Source organism: Octodon degus, unplaced genomic scaffold (genome assembly GCF_000260255.1).
Source record: "Octodon degus isolate 3935 unplaced genomic scaffold, OctDeg1.0 scaffold00083, whole genome shotgun sequence".
NCBI classification, from domain to species: domain Eukaryota; kingdom Metazoa; phylum Chordata; class Mammalia; order Rodentia; family Octodontidae; genus Octodon; species Octodon degus.
In genome coordinates this window covers 2,768,437-2,786,708 of record NW_004524659.1, presented here as the reverse complement: position 1 = coordinate 2,786,708, position 18,272 = coordinate 2,768,437, and the positions used below count along the sequence as shown (strand labels likewise).

Genomic DNA, 18,272 nt, shown 5'->3' with positions numbered 1-18,272 from the left:
AAAAAAAAAAAAAAAAAAAGAGAGAAAGTTATTAAAATAACCTAAAGCTTAAAAGAAAAATTAACCTAAGTATAAAGACATAATTTTTCAAAATTCATTTAAAATTATTCAGACAGGTACAGCTAACATTCTGTGATATGTTCATATATTGTCAGTATTATCTCATAATTCATACTTTGTCACTTCAATTTAGATTGTTTTTACTAAAATAAACTTTTAGAGGTTGTATTTAGAGTGGTGACTTAGGTTGTAGATCTCCTTGAGAAACAGAACAAAAGGTCCTATATTTCAGGAGAAGCTTGCTTATAGACCTCTCAAGAGATTCTATCAAGAAGTTTTAATTTGTAACAGTGAAAACAACAGCAATCCTCATTCTGATCCACCAAATATTTAAAATCTAATTGTTTTAACTCAGCTGACTCATAAGTAATTGTTTTAATGGGGAATAAATGAGGTAAACCCTCATCAATTTGGTCATGAGTTCAATATAAATTAACAAAAAAGGAAATACTAAGCATGGCTCAATTTGTTTATGGCCTACATTTTCCTAACTCATACCCTGACACTCACTCCTTCCTCCCTTTGCTACACTAGAATTCGGACTTTCGTTATCTCAAACAAGAACAAGCACTCAGTGCTATCAGTACTCCACCTCTCAATCACTCGCTGCAATTCCTGCAATATTTACACCTTCTTCATTATACACAACTTGTGCTGCCAAGTTTTCTTGCATGTATTACTCTTACTTTACTGGATGATGCACTGCTTATATTTTATTTTTCCAAAAACATAAAAAGAAAAACCTTGGGATGCAGACAGTCTACTTTTGAAACCTGATACAGTTAAGGAAAAAAATGAAAATTTTAATTTGTACAAAAGACAACAAACCCTTCATCTTCCAGTTTAGTGTATGTGCTGCCAAAGTGAGCACAGGAACCCCTAACCTTAATCAGATGGGCTTAAGGTGATCAAGGGAGACTGAACCATGTAAAGATGCTGGAAAAACCAATCCACAGAGTGATTTGTAATTAAAGAGGTTTTAAAATAAACCTTAAATTCTGGGGCAGAAAGCTTCCCTATAACATACATGTCTGCCATTTATTTTCAGAAATGCATAGAGTATTAAACTGTTTTCACTACTTCTAAGACATGACACAAAAATGTAGGAACTCCTAGAAGCAAAATTTTGGGTTTTTTGAAAGGGTCTCACGATGTGGTCCAGGCTGGCCTTCAACTTAGAGTAATCCTCTTGCCTCAGCCTCCCAAATGCTGGGATAATGACTTCTAATTATGAGCCAAAATAAGTCTCTAAAAGCAAAAGGGAACAAGCATTTATAGTTTGATCTTGCTGACACAAACAAGCTGAAAGGAAGAAAATTAAATGCTTTAAAGACGGAGAAAAGAAAATTCTAAATTCCTCCTTTAGAATCATGACTAAGTTTACTTTTATTTTTTTCTTATTTCAATCTTTCCTTAACTAGGCATGGGTTCATTTCATATTCTGAATAAAAGTTTTAAAATCTAATTCAGATTGTTTTCAAAAATCAGACTTTAAAATACTCATCTTATTTCTTATTTACTTGTTATTTTGCTTTGAGATCTCATACAAAAATTTTAAACTTACTTAACATCCAAACTACTGAAACACTATATAGTTTTTAAACGCATAAACTTGCATAATGAGAGAGGGATTTGTTTACAGAATTCCTCCACACTGCCCTATTTGAGTCAATCAGTATCTGCAGGAAGTCCAATGATACAGGTACATGAAATCTCCAAAATGTTTGGAAATTATTCTCTGCTTCATTCAAGGGCAGAGAATAAAAAGAGAGAAAATAATGGCCCAATAGAAAGCTCTACACAGTGAATGAAAACTTCGCAGTTTGTAAAGTAGGGACTTTGAAATTCAGTTCCAAAATTTACCACACATAGTTATTTTGATGAATTTTTTAAAGTCTTAAAAAGTATGCAGATCAGGGCTGCCGAGATGGCTCAGTGGAATAAGCGCTTCCCTGGCAAGCGCAAGGGCCTGAGTTCAATACCCAGTCCCGCAAAAAAAAAAAAAAAAAAAAAAAGCCATGTTAAAAACATTTTTAAAAAAAAATAGTATGCAGATCAGGATTTCATACATTATTTTAAAATAAATTTCATATAAGCATGAAAATAACTGAGGAAAATACTGTTTCAGGTATTCACGAGAAATACACTGTAGATCACAGCACGGATATGACAACACACTTCCGTGCTTTCATGGGCCTTTTCCTCTACTATACCACAGAGACACATTCCAGTAGTCCCTCTATTTGCAGGCTATTTTGCAGTTGAACTTTTGTGGACTCACTGTTTTGTAGATTTTCAAAAAATATTAATCTAAATTACTTATCGTGGATTTTTCACTATATCATGGGATTTTGCAGCATATAGTACTGTATATGTACTTGTATGAGTAATATTTATGGTTTTAATGATTTCTGCCTAAAAATTTTAATATATAAAAATAGATTAAAAATCTTAATCCTAACATTAATAGGATATTACATTTGAAACACACTTCTTACACATTTCTTTAGCAGATACATACTGTACCAAACAGTACACATGTTAAAATTACATGTTTAAGAGTTTAGAAAATCGTTAACATTGCAATGTTTTTAGGTGTGAGAAAGGTTTATAAGAGTGTGGTAAGGGCTTATAAAGCCTTAAAATATATGTAAACACTAAAAATAAACAAAACGCCTCTACTTCGCTGGTCTTTACTTTTCACGGGGGTGCCGAATGCAACCTCTGCACTAAGTGAGGGACCACTGCTGGTGTCCCCTAGAAAATACTCTCTTCCTTACAACAGTACTTCCTGTCCTGTTTCCTTACAAAACAAATCTGAAGTATATGCTTTAGAATCCTTTTCTCAAAACTCACATGCATAGTGGTTCCCAACTTTCATATCTAAATTTAAAGCTATTCTAAAATTAAACATTTGAAGAAATACCTTTATTTTCATTTAAGTCTGCTTCATACAACTTTATAAACATCTTCACTACTTAAAATCCTCTTAAGATGATTTAAAGACATTTTATGACTCATAAGTGTACAATTTATGATTACAAACAATGGCTAACGTATAGATGATCTGTGTCAGGCATCACATGCATTACTTCATTTAATTCCCACAAATTAACATAGAATGAGACTTTTTTTCTTGTGGGACATATTCAACAGAAATCAACTACAATCATTACAAATGACCATAAATTCTTTGTCACTTCTATCACTAGGTACAGGTTATCTCCCCACTTTTGAATATGGACTGCCTTTGTGAGCTTCTGGGCCTTGCACCTTCCCATCCTGATGCCCTGAGATCACCAGGCAAGGTGAGCCCAAGGAGGAAGAGGCTTAGCCAACAGCCAGCACTAGACTCGTTCTGGTGAAAACCCATTTTGGACAACCTGGCTGACCCATAAGGCAAATGGCTGCAACCAAATAAGTAAGCCCATACAAGACTATTGTAAGGAACACAAGTGGACCCATTCAGTATGCACACAAATAAATGGCAGTAGTGTTAAATCACTATGCAATGGGGTAATTTTACTGTGGAGCAAAAAATGGAACAATGCATCATCTTAAAGAATACATATTAGGGGTTGTAGAACCATCATCCCAATGATGTGGACATTACTTACTAAGAAAAAACTAACCAGGCATGGCAGCACACACTTGTAATCCCAGCACTCAGGAGGCTGAGGCAGAAGGATCACTGTGAGTCTGAGGTGATCCTGGACTATATAAGTGAGTCAAGGCCAGCCTACACTACATAGTGAGAGCTTGTCTCCAAAACAAAAAACTATACCAAACTACATTTCATGACCCCACAAGACATCTGACATAATAAAATATATGTGAACAATAAGACTTCATTAACTGAGGATAATCTCTATCAATAGTTTTGTTTTAAACAAAAGGATGGCAACAAAATTAATGAATAAATATATATTCCTAATGTATGTAAAAAATTTTTGAAAAGATTTATAAGAGGTTAGTAAATCATTTGCTTCTAGAAAAGCCAACTGAGAATCTGGCCCAACTATTTACACCTTCATTTCTTAACTCTTAAACCATAAATTATTGCCTGATAAAATTTTTTTATTTAAACCTTGAAAAGCTAATGTATAGTCTTTTCTAATGTCTTAAAACATATACAATGAATCATTTCCACATTAGATTCATTTCAAAATAATTGGTAGTGGGGTAGAGGACAGATAGGAAAATGATACAGCTTACAAAAGCAACACTTGATGATTACTGAAGTTGACTCATGGGTACATGGAAGTTCATTATACTTCTCTGGCACCTTTCCCCTCTTTGTCGTAAGAAATGCTTTGTAACAAACAGTTATTTAAAAATATTAATGTAAAGCTTTAACAGCTATGCTTAGAAAGCTACCTTCTATGAAGATAAAAATATAACATCATGAGTATAAAACATACACAAATAGTCACAAAATGTGCTTTTTCACTTATATTTTTCTTTATCTGACAAAACCTCCAGAAAAGATGTATCAGCTATTACTAATATGTAAGTGCAGGGCTGAGTGTTCTATCGACATCATCCCACCTGATATTGACTACAACTCTGTGAGTTAACTAGCATTAATTTTACAATTACAAAAACTGACATTCCTAGCATAATTGCCCAAGCTTACAAAGTCAAAAGATAAAAGGATTCAAATGTAAATCAGGTCTCCAAAACACATACTCTTTGAGAAACAACTTAAAAAGATTTAAAAATTACAAATAATCTACAAACAATAATCAGTAGTATACCAAGCAATGGGACAAATAACTTACTTTTGTTTCTTTTTTGTTGTTGTTGTTATTTGAGACAGAGACTCATGTAGCACAGGCTGGCCTTGAATTCACCATATAGTCCAGGCTGACCCTCTGCCTCAGTCTAACAAGTACTGGGATTACAGGTGTGCGCCACCATGTCCAGCAATACTTACATTTCAATGAGAAAATAGTATTTGGATTTTGTAGCACCTTCTAAGTAAAGAGAATTATAGAGACAAAAAAGTTTTATCTAAAAAAAAAAGTTAAAGCTTCACTAACTTGAAAACCACTAATAATGCTAAAACAATGCCACACAAATTCTCACCTATTAGGCTCACATATTTCATTTTTGTTATTAACTAAACAAATGCTGGAAATTTCTTTCTTTTTTCTTTTTTTAAATACATTTGGTATAGGGTCTCACTATGCAGCTTGGACTGTTTTCAGCCTCCCGGCACTGGGATTACAAGTATGCTCCAGCAGGCCTAGTCTCGGTGGCTGGTTCAGTGTACACATGGGCAGGGGCAGTGTGACAAGTGGTGCAGGGGATTGAACCCTGCCTAAGCAGGCGATTAGTCTGCTGAAATATCTTGAAAGCCCAATACTACAAATTTCTTCCCCATAGTTTTAGAATTTAATTTTCAGGAAGGGAATCTCTGGGCAAGTCTTGTAGTCCCAGACCATTTTCAATCCTACTTATCTAAAACTATTTTTATGTCCCACCCTACACTTTCAAGTACTTAGATTATTTTTGACACCTAGATTATATATTTCTTGTCATTTAACTTAAAAAATCCTTTAAAACTGAACAAGCATAAACATCAGTTTAAAAAGAAACACTTTTGAAAAATCATTGTTTTGTTCCTCTAAGAATACAAACTTACAAAAAAGATAATAATGTAGCTATACAAACTACATTTTAGAGTGGGCGAGCACTAACAGTCAAAGAATTAAAAGCAATATATTTTTAAACCTACTAATATGTAAGCTTAAGAAAGGCTCCAGCCTCTGAACTCCCAGTGTATTTGCTTCATATCTCTGCAACGAGCACAAAATTACTGTGACTTCACTATTCAGCATCTGACTACGAATCCCTCTATGGCAGTCTTTCAATTTCAAATAGCAGCACAATACTGCATGTGTAAGAACTCAATTATTGTTTGAGAAATTAAGAGAATGTGAAAAAATCCAAAGATTTCACAATGCTCCAAAATAGCAATTTCCTGGCTTTCAGAAGAATGGAGACTTTGGGTTCAATTTTTGAATATAATAAATTGATCAGTTCACTACCCATTTAGTTCTAGAAAAATGAGCTAGTACAGATTTTCATGAAAAAGCAAACAGCAAAGTCTGTTTCCTGAACCACAGCAGAGATGATTCATAAGAAAAAGCAAATATAAATTGAAAAAAACTTAATTTCTAATGTATAGATAAGGTATGGTATTACTTCAAGATACATGTAGGCAAATATGCTAAACTTGTGTATTTTGGAGGGCTTTAGAAACTGGGAGAGTGAGGCTGAAGGTTACACAAGCCTTGAGTGTCACATTTCTGCCTCTCACTGCTCACAGGCTTACAGTGCTACACTATTTGTACAGGAAAAGATTATGTATAAAACAACTACATATTTCGTCTTCATTTATCCAAACATTACGTGCCTATTTTAAAACAAAAACAGTAGGATGGATTGTGGGTAACAATAAAAACATGTTGGTAGGCTTAAGGAACTCTAATACAGAATTTTACTAAACCAAGCAGGATCCAAGAAATGATTCACAAATTCGTATAAATTAGTATTATTTCCTGAACTCCTTAACCAAAACCAACAGATAAAAGTCAAAATTAATAAAATTTCCTCTGGGATTTATTTATAAAATGGCTCACTTTGGCCAAATTTGCAGGGAAAAAACATTCTTCGGCCAACAACTTGCATTTCACAGTTTAACCTGAACTGAATGTATAATGAAAAGCGAATGGTCCATTATGGAAATGTTGACAGACTTACACCACACTGGTGGATGCAACTACAATGGTGCATTTATTGAAAATTAATGAAGTCCTGAATTTTTATTTATAAAGTGGCTATTATTAGTTTTAGATTATTTTCTGCAAACCAATAGTCAAAATTTAATAAGATGATGTGTACAGATTGTGCTGATTTTTACTCTTATCCACTGCTTGCAGCCTCTGTGCATTTAAACCAAAAAACATTCGATATACACTAACTATAAATTATTTCCTTGGAGATCTCTCAGGCATGAAGAAGCCGCCTCTTAAAATAAATTTAAAATATTATATGCTTGATGGTGTATAACCGAAGGTTTAATCTCACCACTAAAGGGGCAGTTACCATGATTTTGCAATAACCCTGCAGACAATAATCAAGACAGCTCCTGTTGTTCTCTCAGTAAAATCTTCGTAAACACAGCATGGATATATTGTAATTTGGTATCTGTAAGATCAACAGCTATACCTCATGATAACTCATAATATAAGATTTTATTCACCATTAAATTGAGCATTTTCCTCAGAAGCAATAGAAAAGTAAGTTATTTACCAAACATTGTACTATTAACTATAGATTACCACACTAAAATAAATATGCTTTCTTACCAAAAAAAAAAAAAAAAGAAAGAAAAGTACAATCCATAAAATAAGCTCCAAAATGGAATTAGTGACATTTTTTAAACTTCAGGGAGTATCTGTACCATGTTTCCATTATTATTTTAGAACAACTAATTCCAATTCATTTTTTACTAAAATAGCCCCCAGAAGAGATCTCTATGATCAGTCAGGTTCAAAAATATGTTTCTACTTCATAATATTAATATTATTCTAACTTTTAAAAAAAGGACAAAAGAAGACAATTAGAATAAACACAAATGATGACAAGAAATCAAGAAACATGTTACAAAAGGGTGAAAAACAATATAACTTTATATCAAAAGCATTCAAAATGAATATTAATACAATTCGATTACTGGTTACACGTCTCACACACACACACACACACACACCCCAGTACACACACACACACACACGTTATTTAAATATGAGTAGATGACCCCATTAGTATTTCACAAGTATAATAAAACCATCTTTCACTCACCAATGCTGGATTTTCTCTTGGCAGTTAGTGACCACCTGTCATGAAAACAGATAACTACTCATGAAAAAAAACAGAGCTATGCAGAGAGCTACAAAATCAGTATATCAGAAAACTAGAACAGTGGCTTTATAGATTTAATAGCATCTCAGTATACATTTTTATTTGTCAAAGGCACAGAGATGTGAACGTTAGTTTTTAAGCAGCATACTTTATCATACCCCTCTAATGCGGGCTGATAACTACAGAACAAATTACAGCTTTCCAATTCATACTTTGGTACAAAACCCTCTTCATAACTATTAGGTGACATATGATATAAGATAACTAGTATTTTGTACAATCTACAGACCTGTTTTCAATGTTACATATTTTGTAGAATACGCAAATGTTATAAATAACAAGAAACCAATGTAACATCCACGTTTCATCAGTTAAAAAATAAAATGACAGTGGTGAAAATATTTTATTTTGTCAGTATATCTCCAAATGTCTTCACCTGTAATTTTTATTCTGATGTATTAAAAATGAGTTCAGTGAGATTTTTTCTACTACGTTTTCAAGAAGAAATATTTGGGATAAAGAGATGCTCTGAACAGCTCATTTTTCCCCAGTGAACAATGATAAAATTTTAAGCACTTCATAGCCAATTTAAACTATGTTCATAACACTAGTACAATAGAATTAAGCAAAAATTTGTTTTCCTTTGAAATATTTCAGTAGATTCTCAAAATGCTCAGAAAACTAATCAGCATCAGAAAATACCACGTAAAAACGTAACACTTTCTGAATGGCAATTTTTAAATTACTACTATTTTAACTGATTGCTGATCATTTACCATCCATTAATAAAAATTTTAATCAGTAATCTAGAATACCACAGCACCATTTTAGAGACAGAGAAACTAAGTGATAAAAGCCAAAATGCCAAGGCCACATGAAAAAGACAGCAGTATGATCTGGTTCACAACACACTGCTCTAGTTTAATGCTCTAAATAGCAATACTGTCTCTTGTACATGCTCAGTGTTTCAGCCAAAGATCACAGGATTTTTTCTGACCTGTCACTAAATGCCTCTATTATAATATTTAATTCCTGAAATAAATATCCTCCTTTGGGACATTTTAAATACTAAGGCAGCAATCCTGTACCAAAATACATGCTGTATTCAGATACCCAACCATACTACGCATTAACTCAGCATAAAAAGTCTGCTTTAGAATGAAGATCTCTCTGTAAGTATCAATCACATAGCAACACTTAATAACAGTGGTAATATATAATAGAGTAGTGACTTTACATCTGGAAGAGCCAAGCTAAAACTACATCAATTCATTTCACTGTTTCTGGTTTAACAGTAATTATGAAATAGACAAACAGAATTAAATATAAATTGAAAAAGAAAAAATCTTCATAAAATCCTTTTTATAAAATTCCCATTTAGCAACCATATTAAAAGATGAGACCCCAAAACAGTCAGGATGTTTTCCAATCCCAATGCCTGTGTTTCCAAGCATGAAGTGAGCCAAAAGCACAAAAAGAATAGCCCTGCACACCATAAGAGCAGAATGCTCATTAACCTCTACATGATAATCCTTTCGTAGCTGCATATTAACTAGTTACATATTCATAATCATTTACATTATTTAAAGGACCTTCAATGAAATTTTCTAGGCTATATCCATTAGTGACAGTGTTAAAGGTTACAGAAGATAGTCTACTTAATGTTTCCAGGAAGCCTTTTTAATTAGTAAATATGTAAATTTGGCACATATGCGTTTTATGTTTAAAAACAAGTCACCAGTAGAATGGCATGGGTTCCTGCCATCACCCTGAGCCTACCCTCTACTTTGTTCTAGCCATCCTTTCCCCATTCCCCGCCCTTTTTCTTTTCTAAAATAGTCTTAGCACAGATATGCAAGGAGAGACCAACCCATTTCATAATTTATAACCGAAATTCTCGTTACCAAAACACTGTTCTACATTTAATGTCTTCATTGTTTACATACAGCATTTAGCACAACACACACTTTCTAATATTTCAAGCAGACTTGAAAATCAGAAATAAAAGGTAAAAGCAGCAGGTAAGAAAATGGGTAGAATAACTTTCCGATAATGTGTCTAGTATTATCTGTGTAAGATTTATGACTCACTTTCAAAAATATATTTTAATCCAAGCATTTTTTTGTACTTTAAAATACTTTTAACTTAGCTGGCAAAAACTCATAGGTGGAACATCATGTAATTCAAAATTTGAATGTATCTTGATAAAGAAAAAAAACTTACTTTTCTATGAAGTTACCTCCAATCTTACGCCTTCTGAATGAAAAATCAAAATTAATTACTTTAAGTAGCAAATGAAGAGGCTGTGAAACAATAAGTCTGGTTCCACAAGCAACTCTTGAAAAAGAAAGCAAGACTATTCCATCACTTTGTTGAGAAGGATTTTTTTTTTTTTTTTTTGCTTGACCTCCAAGCAAGTAAAGACTGCTATAGAGGAACAATACTAGTCAGTTTGACTTTGACAAAGATAAATCTGTTTAAAAAAAAAAAAAAAGATAAATCTGTTAAAATCTGCAAATGTTACTCCTTAAAAAGACTCTGTAGGGCAGGTGGTATAACTCAGCAGACTAAGCATTTGCTTAGGGAAGTGCAGGGGTCAGGGTTCGATCCCTGGCACTGCATGCTGCGCTGGCCTTGCCCATGGGTGCAATGAGCCAGAGATACAGTCTGGGCATATTGGCGCATGCCTGTAATTCCAGCACTAGGGAGGCAAAAATCAGGAGGATCACTACGAGTCCAAGCTGCATAGTGAGACTCTGCGCGCGCGCACACACACACACACACACACAAAAAAAAAAAAAAAGAAAGAAAAAAACCTTAAAAACCCTCTGCATCTTTTTACAAAAAGTCTATAACTAGGTTTCTATTATTAAATGACCTAGGAAATTAATATACTTGACTGTACGTACAGTCAAGAATTTATAAATATGCACTCATATAGGAGAGCCGTTAAGCCCACAATAAAAAACCAATTACCTGATTGAGCACTTTTTAAGATACAGTAATAAGTGTGTTTACCACAACTCAGTACCTACAAAATCATATGGCATATTTTCTTCGTAACTCAAAACTAGCATTAACCTAAGATTTACAACAATAGTATAAACCAAACCTTTATATGATCAAAATCAAGCAATATACAAACACTTCAATGAATAAGGTTTTAACATAATTCTGAAGAGACAAAAACTGTTCTGACATGAAGTAACTTCCTCATATAACAGTACAAGATCTGGTAAGAGATGAAATTAGTTTTCAAACCAGGTCTAATACCCAAGCCCTTTATTCCCTTGCATATAGAATGCTTCCAACTATAATATAACTTACTGCACAACAAGAAAAGTGGCTGTTTACATCTGCAATCTCTCAAAATGATGTTGCTATGTTCTCAACCTCTTCCAACTTACATACAAAGATGTAACAATAATGAAAGCAAATAAGCTTCCAATTCACCAATTAATATAAATTCTTATTTACTGCATTGCTTCACACTACTTCAGGCCCCTTAAGGTCAAATGACTAAATACAAACACAAATTTCCCAAGCACCACTTACATACATGCCTGTGCATAGATGGGGAGGGGAGGGGCAGGGAAGTAATGGGCTAACCTCATAATGACTAACTCATCTCACCATGTGTTTAAGAAACTTTTAATAATAAAGTTAATGGTTAGGACAACTATGATGGACAATTCACCTGGACAACCTACCTTTCTGTATTATCAGTGCCCAAATAACATACTGTTAAAAAACTAAAATTATATTTTATAATTTAAGTCAATAAATTATATGGCGAGCAGGAATAATAATTCCTTGACTGGTTTCCCTCAGAAATTTACAGAAATTATTTCATAAACAATGAGTGAATGATTGAATATACAATAAGATCTCCACTACTTATTTATAGTTGTGCTATTTATTTTGGTAACAGACCACAAGGGGGCATCAACTATGTGTTTTCCAAATTAAATACAGTGCAACATTAAAACCAGACTGAAACACAAAGCCTTAAAGGGTAAGTTTGCTTCTTGAATCTCGATATTTGTATCTGAAATACTTCATTTCTAAAACTTTTCTCACTGTACAATTTCAAATTCTTCCATTATAGACTAATGCATAAAATAAGTTTGGAAAATGTATTCATCAGACCAGTCTCAATGTGTACAGTTAGTTTGCTTCTATTAGATCATAGCTCCAGGAAGATTCTACAGTTTTTGGTTTTAAAGCTGCTGAGTCAAAAAGAAAAAAGCATCAGTGGAAGCTGAAGTCAGTAGACAGTAGGCAAGCACCATTAACCTTAAACTTACCTAAAGGTTGAAACTAACGTTTATTAAAAGCTAGACTGTCAATTAAGGAGGCACATAAATGTCACTATCAAAGTAGGTACTTTCAAGTAGGTACCAAAGAAGGGTACTTTCAAAAAGTCAACAAAACTTAAAATCTGGCGCTGGTGAGATGGCTCAGTGGTCTAAAGCACCTACTTAGAACTGGCTTAGCAAGCAAAGGGACCACGGTTCAATCCCCCAGCACCACATGTCAGCCAGCCCCGCCCCCTGGTGGGCTGAGCTGGCCACACACACACACACACACACACACACATAAATAAAATAAAAAAAAAAACAATAATCTTTAAAAAAAAAAAAACTTAAAATCTTTTAAATAAACTCTTGCAAAATAGGATAGAAATGACTACAGGTTCCTAACAGAAAATATGCTATGAGCAACAGCATAAACTGAAATAAAGTACTACTATATTAAAAACTACCACAAAAGTAAAGTAACCCATTTCAATTTTAAACACACTCATTCTAAATACACTGAAAAGCAAAACTGCTACCAAAACTTAAGTCCAATTATATAGAACCTCTTTAAAACACATTATTTTTAAAATTAGCTGAGATCAAATCAAAATGATCATTTAATTCTTTTGTATTTTAGCTCATTTTCTCCTACACAAGCTTTCAAGGCACTGTCAGTATTCTAATCTTGTCTTTTTACACAAATATTGTACTATGATATTTTTGTATTGTACATTTCATTCCAAGGTAAGTTTTACCTACAAATTAGGATCTTTTCCGCAGTATTTATGACTCAAAATGCCAACTGTATTGGGATATAGCTCAGTGGCTTAAGTGCCTGCCTGACAAGTGCAAGGTCCTAAGTTCGATCCCCAGTATTAAAAAAAAAAAAAAAAAAAAAAAGCCAACTTTTCTCTACATGACTCTATAGTATTCTCCTTCGGAAAATTTAAAAACTGGTAGCACTGCCAGGTGTGGTGGCACACAGTTTAATCTCAGCACTCAGGAGGCTGAGGAGAGAGAATCACTGCAAGTTCAGGCCAGCCCAGGCTCCGAAGGCAGTTCAAAGCCAGGATGAACTACATAGCAAGACCCTGTCTCAAAAAACAGAAACAAAAAACCAAGAACAACAAAAAACTGGTACAATTTTCATGAAGACAATGACACGTTTTGGGAATAATTATATTATGTGTCCAGAAAACTACACTGGCTGAAAGCTCCATTAGGTAGGAGCCATGTCTATTTTATTTAACAATATTCACTTGCCACACAGTAAGAACTAAGTCTTTTTAAAGTAGTACAGTCACATAAGACAAAAACCTCAGGAGCCACATACTATGAATTACAGAACAACCCTCATATCAAATATAGTAACACTTCCACTGAAACATGAATGCTCAAATGGAACAAATAATCTCACTTAAATCAGTTCTAGTCAGTTTTGTCAAGATGTGACAATGCCACAAACTTACAAGTAATTCCGCTTTCATTACTTTTCAGACCTCTAAACTGAAAATAAGAGATTGGTGGCCCATATCTGTGGATCTGAAATACCGCCAGAGTAGACTACATGCTCATCCTTTCACTACAGACATTAATCACTTCCTCTCACTTCACATATTTTCCTCCTAGAAATTTTGTTCCTCTCCTATCAAGAATAAGCAAAGGGCAGGCAAGATAGCTCAGTGACCTAAGAGCCCACTTAGACAAGCAAAGCACAGGGACCAGAGTTTGATCCCCTACACCACACACACCAGCGCCGCTCCTGGACACGGTGAGCCACCAAGACCAGGCGTGGTGGCACAGGCCTATAATTCCAGTGCTGGGGAGCTGCAAACAGGAGGATCACTACGAGTCCGAGCTGTGTAGCAAGACCTTGTACCAAATACATTAAAAAAATAAAGAAATAAAAATAAGGATTCAGGTGTGGTGATACAGGAGATAGAGGGAGCCAAAGCTGGTCAGGGGAAATGAGCAGGACCTGTCAATTATAAAACTTCAGGACAAGGACTAGGACCTCCGATGTAGAACTTCCCATGAGCTCCCACAAGATGTGGATGACATACCAGATGGGACATCCTGTGCCTCCCAGGATAGCACATGTCCTGAATCTCAGATGTGGTGTGAGATTTTTTTTTTTAACCCTCCTTTTCTTTTTGTTCAGCCCAAATTTGCTCTATATAGCTGGTTTCTTTTATTCCCATTCACCCTGCACTTTTCAAATAAACTTTCTGCACTGTTTTTTATTTGTCTCATCCAATTCTTTGAGGCAAGAAGAACCTGGGACGCTTTTGATTGGTGAACCACTTCTAAAGGAACCACCCTAGAACACACCTATAATCCCAGGACTCTAGAAGACCACTGCAAAGAATCACTAGTTCTTCCAGGCCTAACCCTAGGCAACTGACACTGTATCTCAAAAATAAATACAAAGTAGGCTAGAAGTATAATGCAAAGACCCTGAGCTCAATTCTTAGAGTCAGACTGACAGGGACAGACAAACAGCGGGAAGGGAAGGAGGTATGCAGAAAGGGAAGGAGGAAGTGGAAAAGGGAGGAGGAAGGGGAAAGGGCAGGCAGCGGGGAGAACAGGAGGGGTAGTATGGAGGGGCACAGAGAGGGAAAGACAAGAAGAAAGGGGGAGAAAGGGAAAGAAAAAAGATCTACATAAAAAGAGAAATAAGAAGGAAGGCAAGGGGAGGGAGAGATAAAAAGAGGAAAGGAAGAAAAAGGAGGAAACAGGAACAAGGTATGTATCTGCTACTAACTAAACCAACCCAATGTACTCTGGAACAAAAACTAAAGTGATTTTAGAGATTCTGGTTGTGAAAGAGTGACAGTGAGATCTGCACAAAGTAGCCATCTAAACAGCTGGTGCATGAAGTGACACTATAAGAACACAAATACACACACACATATATCCTACCCTTGAGTTCCCCCAACTTCTTACAGTAAATCCTTCCAGAACTTCCTTCTAAGCATAACTTGTCACACATATCAAGACAGCAGCTTGCCTCTGAAACATTCAAAGGAAAGAAATTATTAAAGAGTAAATACAAACAGTATAAAACAGGATAGAGGAAAATGCCTTCACTAATAACAAAAAAGTAAAATTAAAATACACTTTGAAATACCATTTTGCACTAAATCTGAAGCTGCTTTTTTACTCAGACAATTCTGGGCGCAGTCAGGGGATGAGAATTATGTTGAATCTGAACAGACACACACAGCTGAAAGCAAAGCAGAACCTTTCATAAATCTGACAAGATTGAAGTAACAAAAAGAGAGTCTTAGGCATTATGGACAGTTTCCCTCTCTACATTTTTCAAATTTTGAAGCTACAAAGGCCAAAAGCTAAAATAAAATTCTGCAAAAAAGCCCAGGATAAAACAAAATTTAAGAGCTCAAAAGCCTCCAAGAAAAGATGCCCCAAAGAACAAAATCAGGTTCTCCAATAATGGCCCTGAAAGGAACCAGGAGCAAGGTATCATTCAATTAAAACTAACCTTCAGGCCACTCAGTATTCTCCAGGATTAAGGTCATGAGCTCACTCTACATTTGTGGCAGAAGGTAAGCCTCTTTCAGGAGAAAATATCTTCAGGAGCATATATCACCTCTAACATTTAACTAAAAGTTACAAGGATGCCAAAAAGCAGGATCATGCAAGTAAATATCAAGAGGAACAAAGCCACAAAACAGAAAGGAACATACATGCTATCTAGATACAAAGTTAACAAACTAGACATTAAATAACAATGATTAAATATGTTTAAGAAAACAGAGAAGTGATGAAGGAAGAGTATGGAAAGATGGCAAACTTCACTGGCAACTGTTTTGTTTTGTTGAGGTCTCCCAGTAACCTTTGGCTACCTAAGCAAGTTTAGGGCCAGCCTACACTACACAGTGAGACTCTGTCTCAGAAAAAAGAAACAACAACAAAATGTGAATTGAAGCGAACTTCAACATAAAATGATAGAAATTGGAACACACCAGCCAAGTGTGGTACACACCTGTAATCCCAGCACTCTTGGGGCAGAAGGATGATAAGAATTTGAAGCCAGCCTGAGCTACACAGCGAGTTCAAGGCCAGCCTGTACTGCACAGCCAGACCTTCTCAAGAAAAGAAGAAATTGAAACACAGAATAAAATCTTTAAATGCTGAAAAATCTATATTATGTACACAGCAAACAGATCCTCCAAGATGAAGTAAACAATTCTAAAACCTTTGAATAGATACAGAATTCTGCACTAGCAGACAATCATTAAAAGAAGTATTAAAGGAGCAGTACAAATGCAGACAGAACTAAAGAACAACTAGGCATTATAAAAACAAATACAATATATAACATGGACCATGTGGAAACTGGAACTGTCATGAATTACTGCTGGGAAGATAAAATAATACAGCCATTGTGGAAAACAGTATAGCAGTTCCTCAAAATTTACCCACAGAATTATCATACAACCCAGAAATTCTTCCCCGTTACACTCAAAAGGACTGAAAGTAGAGACTTCAAATATATTTGTACACACATCTTCACAGCAGCATTTTTATAATCGCCAAAAAGTGGAGGCAACTCGAGTGGATACTAACAGAAGAACAAAACCGGGTGATACAATCCATGAATGCCGTACTTGAACAGTGAAATATTAAGTAGCCTTAAAAAGGAAAATTCTGATATATCCGCCAACATGGATAAACCTTAAAGACATTATCCTAAGTGAAAAATGCCAGCCAAAACAAGACAAATACTATGATTGTACTTACATGAGCTACCCAAACTAAACAAAACCACAGAAACAGAAAGGGTAGAATGGTACTGACAAAGGGGCTGGATGCAGGGCAGGAGAAGCATGGTTTAAGACAGAGATTTAGTTTTAACGGATTTTTTTGTTTGTTTTTGGCGGAACTAGGGATTGAACTCAGGCCCTTGAGCTTGCCAGGGAAGCGTTTATTCTACTGAGCCATTTCCCTGGCCCGACAGAGATTTAGTTTTACGAGATATAAAAATTCTAGAGATTGACAGTGATTACAGTTAACTGATATGAATGCTATTAATACCACTGAAGAGCACATTTAAATGATTAAAATAAATTTTTGTTATATATTTTACTATGATTTTTCAAAATAAAATGGTGATAACACTTAATAGACATAATTCATTCCTAAATAAAAGCAAAAGATATTAACTAAATATTAAAAGTTTCTCTTTATGAGAATACATTCAACACAAATAGACTCAAAGTAGGACTTTTACAAAATGTTAGACCATAAAAAATAAAACAAAATACACTATCATATACCAATAACAGAGGAGATCTGAAAGCAAAATGCACTGCTACAGATATTTAAAAATTTTTTCAAAATGGTGAAAAGACCAACTGACCATGAAGTTACCATAGTCCTAAATTCATACACACTGAATAGTGGCTCTAATACAAAGCCACTGGATTACTTGCTAAGTAAGCAAACAAACAAAAGAACAGGGACATAAAATACTTGAACACATTTCACCAAACTGTACATACATGTTCTGAACTCAAAAGCAGCAAAACATGTTTTCCAAATAAATTATGGAATATTTACTAAGAAAAGGCTATCATTAGGATATAAGGCCATACTCAAATTTCAATTATGCAAGTATACTACAGACTCTGACCACAGTAAAAGTAAACACAGCACAACAACAGAGAAACAAATTCAACAAAAACACTCAAAGTTCTGAATAATACATGGGTCTATGAGCAAACCAACAGAAACTAAAATCTTTTTAACTTACAATGAAAACAGCATAACAGTATGTGGGCGATATCTACATCAACAGTTAAAGAAAATTTAAAAGTCAAATTGACACATTATGCTTGGGAAGCTGAGGCAGGAAGATTGCTGTAAGTTTCACATCATCCTGGGCTACACACTGAGTTCAAGAACAGCCTGTACTATGTAGCAAAAATATACTATTAACAAAAAAGTAAATAGCAA

At 34.7% G+C, this 18,272-nt stretch overlaps 1 protein-coding gene across 1 annotated transcript in view; it reads right to left on the bottom strand.

Annotated features, from left to right (window-relative positions):
* The window catches only part of Uri1 (URI1, prefoldin like chaperone), a 97,477-nt gene that overhangs the window by 38,890 nt on the left and 40,315 nt on the right, over positions 1-18,272 (bottom strand). Inside the window, exon 3 of the mRNA XM_012515896.2 lies at positions 7,933-7,967. Coding sequence (XP_012371350.1) covers positions 7,933-7,967 — 35 coding nt within the window. The remainder of the gene's footprint in view (positions 1-7,932; positions 7,968-18,272) is intronic.